The sequence below is a fragment of the Primulina huaijiensis genome, chromosome 17 (genome assembly GCF_012295235.1).
Source record: "Primulina huaijiensis isolate GDHJ02 chromosome 17, ASM1229523v2, whole genome shotgun sequence".
Lineage (NCBI taxonomy): Eukaryota > Viridiplantae > Streptophyta > Magnoliopsida > Lamiales > Gesneriaceae > Primulina > Primulina huaijiensis.
Genome location: NC_133322.1, coordinates 14320747 through 14326593, shown reverse-complemented (window position 1 = coordinate 14326593; position 5847 = coordinate 14320747). Strand labels below are relative to the sequence as shown.

The 5847-nt window shown below is 47.2% G+C and overlaps 1 protein-coding gene across 1 annotated transcript; it reads right to left on the bottom strand.

Annotated features, from left to right (window-relative positions):
• Window positions 1-633: 633 nt before the first annotated feature.
• Window positions 634-2860, bottom strand: LOC140962620 (uncharacterized). Its single transcript, XM_073421571.1, has 4 exons — window positions 2351-2860; window positions 1980-2138; window positions 1172-1881; window positions 634-874 (listed from the first exon to the last, which is right to left on the bottom strand). The coding sequence occupies exons 1-4, from the start codon at window positions 2858-2860 to the stop codon at window positions 634-636; spliced, it is 1620 nt and encodes a 539-aa protein (XP_073277672.1).
• Between the last annotated feature and the right edge of the window lie 2987 nt (window positions 2861-5847).

The following is a 5847-nucleotide window of genomic DNA, read 5'->3' as shown; positions in this document are numbered from 1 at the left end:
ACCCGGATCTTTATGGGGGTATCACCACCCATCCCTAAAATAGTCGGGCTAGAGTCAGACTCACTGTCCCTATTAGTCAGAATGTGTAAGAGCATCGGGGGCTTCAACTATCCCATAGATGAGATGTCGGGGTCTCATGTCTCCCGGGCTTAGAATAAGATGCCGGGGCCTCATGCCTCCCGGGCAAAAGATAAGATGCCGAGGCCTCATGCCTTCCGGGCTTATAATAAAATGCCAGGGCCTCATGCCTCCCGGGCTTAAGATACCTTGTCGTTTAGTATTCTCGGGTAAGGGATTTATTGTCATGATGATGTGTACCTTGGCATTAAATCCCGCCGAAAAACGTTCCGTATTCCGAGGAGTGGATAAGTCTGACACCTCGATAACCGCATGCGTCCTTTCATTTGCCCGCACAATTTCCAAGATTTATCTCGACCGTCCGATTGGCTTAGATCAACGGTGCAGATTAACTCCCTCTCCTTATATATAGTAACTCACCTATTTTCAAAAAATCACTTGCAAATTCAAACCTTTGGCGAAGCCCTTGCAAAATTTTTCTACGAAGCTCCTCCGTGCAAACTTACTTACCTCCGGTGCTCTTCCCCCGTTGCAACTGCTCAATCCACCTCTCCTTCAAAAACTCGTAAGTTTTCTCCTTCTAAGTTTTCTCCTTCGAATCATGTCTAATTCTACTTCTTCAACCTCTGGAGCGAATGCGCGAGGCTCTCCTAGTGATGATTCCACCGCGATGCGCTCCGATTCCTCACCATCTCCCCCTCGTCGTCGCCTCCCTACCCAAACCTCCAAACAACCAGCGGCCCAATAAACCAAACATTCCTCTTCCAAACCTTCTTCTTCGGGCCCTTCCCGAGCCCTGAGAAAGGACAAGGGTAAGGGCAAAGTCTGGGCTTCTAACCCTTCTGCTATCGAGACCCTGGGAATTCCTTGGATCTCCTCAATGAGTAGCGCACCTTGCGCTCGGCGGCGGACGAGGAACTCCGAGTTCTGGGCTCAATTCCTTCCACATTCTCTATTTTGATTCCCGATCCTTCTGATAGGGCTGATCAGGCTCTTCTTGGTTTCACCACTTTTTTCCGAGACGAAGTTAGGAATGGACTTCGATTCCCCATTCCTTCTTTTTACATCGAGATCGCCAAGTTTTTTGGCGTACCTATTAACCAACTCCATCCCAACTCCTTCCGGATTAACTTTCTTCATAACCAGATCTCCTACTTGAAAATCTCGGATTTGTACTCTCTTGTTGTATGATTTTATGACCCGACCTCGGTATGCTTCCATTTGAATCATGGCTTGATCTCTCTTTTCTTCCAATAAGTCCAACTCCATTGCCCGGCTACTATCATTATCATCCGGGTAAGATTCTACCTGGGCAGATGATTGCCCAATTTCAACTAGAAGAACTGTTTCAGAACCATATACCAAGTTGAAGGGAGTTTCTTGAGTAGGTTCCCGGGGAGTAGTCCTATATGCCCAAAGAACACTGGGCAATTCCTCCACCCAGTCTTTTCCTTTGCCTTGCAGCCTAGTCTTCAAGGCTTGCACAATGATTCTGTTAACAACCTCTGTTTGGCCATTAGCTTGAGGATATGCAACAGAAGTGAAGAACTGAGTAATCTTCATTTCCTGGCACCAGGATGTAATCTCCTTACACTGAAACTGTCTCCCATTGTCTGAAATCAATCTTCGGGGTACTCCAAACTGACATACTATGTTCTTTAACAAAAACTTCAAGACTTCTTGCTCAGTGATCTTAGCCAGGGGCTCGGCTTCTACCCACTTAGAAAAATAATCCACAGCAACTAGTAAGAATTTTTTCTGAGCCCGGGCAATTGAGAACAGGCCAACAATATCCATACCCCACTAATCAAAAGGACAAGACGCCCAGATAGGCTTCAAGGAGTGGCCGGGTTGTGCTGGAAATTTGAGTGATGTTGACACCCTTCACAAGCCCGAACCACTTGGGCAGAGTCCTGACTAATCGTTGGCCACCAGAATCCAGCAAGCATTTCTTTCCGGGCCAAAGTTATTCCTCCGAGATGCTCTCCACAACAACCTTCATGAATTTCCCGGATGACGTAATCTACCTCCCCCGAAGCTAAACACTTCAATAAGGGTCCCTGAAAAGATCTCATGTATAAGACATTATTTAAGAGAACAAACCTGGGAGCTTGTCTCTTTATCTTCTTGGCTCGGGCTCTGTCTTCAGGTAATTCATTGTTCACAATGAATTTAATTAAAGGTGTCATACAGGGATCCTCAGGCGCCAGTAATATATCTTTTCAGTAGAGAGAACTAGCCGGGAAACATGCAATATATCCCGGTTACTGACTTCTGACAAAGAAGCAGCCATTTTTGCAAAAGTATCTGCCTCCCCATTCTCCTTCTGGGGTATTTGTTCAATGCTCCAATCCGCAAAGACTGCTGCCTGGGTTTTTATGAGCTGTAAATATTTGAGCATCCTGTCATCATTAGCTTCATAAGCACCCTTTATCTGCTGAGTGATTAATTGTGAATCAGAATACAGAATAACACGGGAAGCTCCAATCTCCTGGGCAGCTCGGATACCGGCAAGGACAGCTTCATACTCGGCTTCATTGTTAGTCACCCGGGAATCAATCTTTAGGGCCAATTTAATCTTCTCTCTCGGAGGAGATATTACCACCACACCTACGCCACATCCATCCAAGCTAGATGCCCCATCCAAAAAAACTATCCATACCTCATCTTCCCCGGGTTGAACCATTTCGGATAAGAAATCTGATAAGGCTTGAGCTTTGATGGCAACCCGAGGCTTGTATTCAATATCATACTCGCCTAATTCCACTATCCATTTGATCATCCGCCCGGACACTTTTGAGTGAGTCATAATCCTCCCAAGAGGACTATTGGTGAGAACAATTATAGGATGCGACAGAAAATAAGGTCGCAGCTTCCGGGCGGTCCTAACCAAGGCTAGGACGATTTTCTCTACTTCACGGTACCGGAGCTCGAGGCCTCTCAGAGCATGACTAACATAGTAGACAGGCTTTGGTCAGAGCCTTCTTCTTTTATCAGTACTGAACTGACAGCATACTCTGTAGAAGAGAGATAAAGAAACAATTTTTCCCTGGGCTCGGGCTTCACCAATACAGGGAGCTCGGCCCGATGACTCTTCGGATCCAGGAAGGCTTGTTCACATTTTTCATCCCATCCAAACTGCTGGGCTTTCCTCAGGAACTGAAAGAAAGGATAACTCCTATGTGCTGACCGGGATATAAACCGAGATAATGAAGCAATCCTTCCGGTCAACTTCTGCACCTCTTTGACAGATCGGGGAGAAGGCATGCACAACACGGATTTGAGCTTCTCTTGGTTCACTTCAATTCCTCGGTCTCTCACTATGAAACCCAAAAAATTGCCACTCTTTACGCCAAAAATACATTTGGCGGGGTTAAGCTTGATTCCGTAATGCATTAAAGCGGCAAAAGTCTCTTCCAAATCGGTAATGAAGTTCGCAACCTCCTTAGATTTGCCCAAAATATCATCCACATATACCTCCACATTCCTGTCCAGCTGCTTCTCAAAGACTTTGTTCATAAGACGCTGGTAAGTGGCCCCTGCATTCTTCAACCCGAAAGGCATTACAACATAACAAAATGTACCTCCAGAAGTGATGAAGCTGGCTTTATCTTGATCATTTTTGGTCAGGGGAATTTGATGATACCCCTGGTAAGCATCCATGAAACTCAGCAGCTCAAAGCCCGAGGTGGAATCCACCAGTTGGTCAATTCTGGGCAAGGGATAATGATCTTTGGGACAAGCTTTGTTGAGATCACGGAAGTCCACGCACATCCTCCACTTCCCGGTGGACTTAGTCACCAACACCACATTAGAAAGCCATGTAGGAAATTGAATTTCCCGAATGTGGCCGGCTTTCAGCAGATCTCTCACCTGTTCATCAATAACTTTGTCCTTTTCCCGACCAAAGTGTCTTTTCTTTTGCTTCACTGGGTGAGATCTCGGAAGAATATTTAACTGGTGCTCAGATATCAGGGGTGAGATCCCTGTCAACTCCTGTTGGGACCAGGCAAAGACATGAATATTAGTTTTTAAACATTTAAGTAAACTGACCCGGGTGGATACATTGAGGTCCCGAGCCACCCGAATCTGCTGGCCTGGTCCGATCTCCACAACCTCCTGCTCCTCTTCTGCTACGAAATGCACCTCCCCCTTCTCGACTACTCTCCCACCTACTTCCTTAATTCTCGCCTTCTTCCCTTCCTTATGGGCTTTGCTCTTATCTACCCGGACAGCTTCTACATAACACTTCCGGGAGGAGGGTTGATCTCCCTGGACTTAACATACTTGGCTACCCACAGGGAACTTGATCTTCTGGTGATAAGTAGATGCCACGACCCTCAATTCATTCATAGACGGCCTCCCCAGAATGATATTATATGATGATGGGGAGTCCACCACAGTGAAAGTGGTCATCACCGTCTTTCTGAGATCTCGGGAACCCAAAGTTAATGGCAGCACAATCTCCCCTTCTGGGTAAACCACAGGGCCAGCAAAGCCAAAAAGTGCAGTTTCTACAGTCTCAAGTTGGAATCCTTGCAAATCCATCTGCACCAGGGCATCCTTAAAAATCACGTTCACAGAACTGCCTGAGTCCACAAAGACTCTCAGAATGTCATAGTTTGCTACTCGGGCTTGGATGACCAAGGCATCATTATGGGGCAAATTAACACCCTTCAAATCCTCCGGACCAAAGCTAATCACCGCCTCACTCCTCCTTGCCCCCTACTTCCATACAGTCTCCCCGACTCCTCGACTTCCTAGCCCAATTGGAATCTCCATCAGTGGAGCCTCCTGATATCATCTTAATCAACCCCATGGCCGGGGGTAAAGTATTCTTCCTTTCGGGCTCTTGCTCCCTCCTCCTACCCGGATCACTTCTCGGATTGCTTCTCACACCTCCTCCCCGGGCATCGGACCCTAGCTGCTGAGATGTCCACGGTGGCAATCTCGGCCTCTTGTTGGCTTGACTAGGTCCCGGGACGGAAGGTAAGGCATAGTCTCCCTTCAAGGTTTTGCAGTCCTCGGTGTTGTGATAACACACCTTGTAGAGAGTGCAAAATCCTCTCTTCTCAGGCCAGGATAATTGATGATCCGGGGCCAGATCCCTACTGCACTCCTGGACCTCTCTGTCCCGGGCGATCTTTAGAGGCACATGGTGAGAAAAGTGCCGTCGTAATCTTTTACTTTGGCAGATTTGAAGTTCCCGGGAAGAGGTTCCCGGACAATGATATCAGCAAACAGGCAACCTTTAGCAATTGCCCGAGAAATACTACGGCTCTCCAACTGCCCCTCTAAAACTTTCATTTTCAGCCTCAGTTCCAACAACTCCTCGGCCACGGTAGGTGATTTGGATTCAGCACTGGACTCCTCATCTTCTCCTCTCACCTCCTCCTCCCTCAACTCTTGCTCTTGCTCCTGCTCATTCTCCTGCCCCCCTCTAGGTGGTGTAACTTGATGAGAAGTTTCTCTCCTGGCCATAGCCTTATCGATTGCTTCAGCTATAAGTCTGGCCAATTCTTCCTGGGACAACATAATAAGATTGGGTCCCCTGGGAGGAAGACCATCTTGTTAAGAAGCATGCGCACCACCTTCAGGATCACGGGAATTGTCCTGGTTAGTTCTTCTATTATGAGCCATATCAACGCCTTAGTCTCAATTTCCCATAGACGGCGCCAATGATGTGATCTCGCTGAAATGGATGAGCCGGGTGAGGGGCTCCAACGGATCAAATCAGTAATTTTATTGTTTAGGAATTTGAGTGTGAGA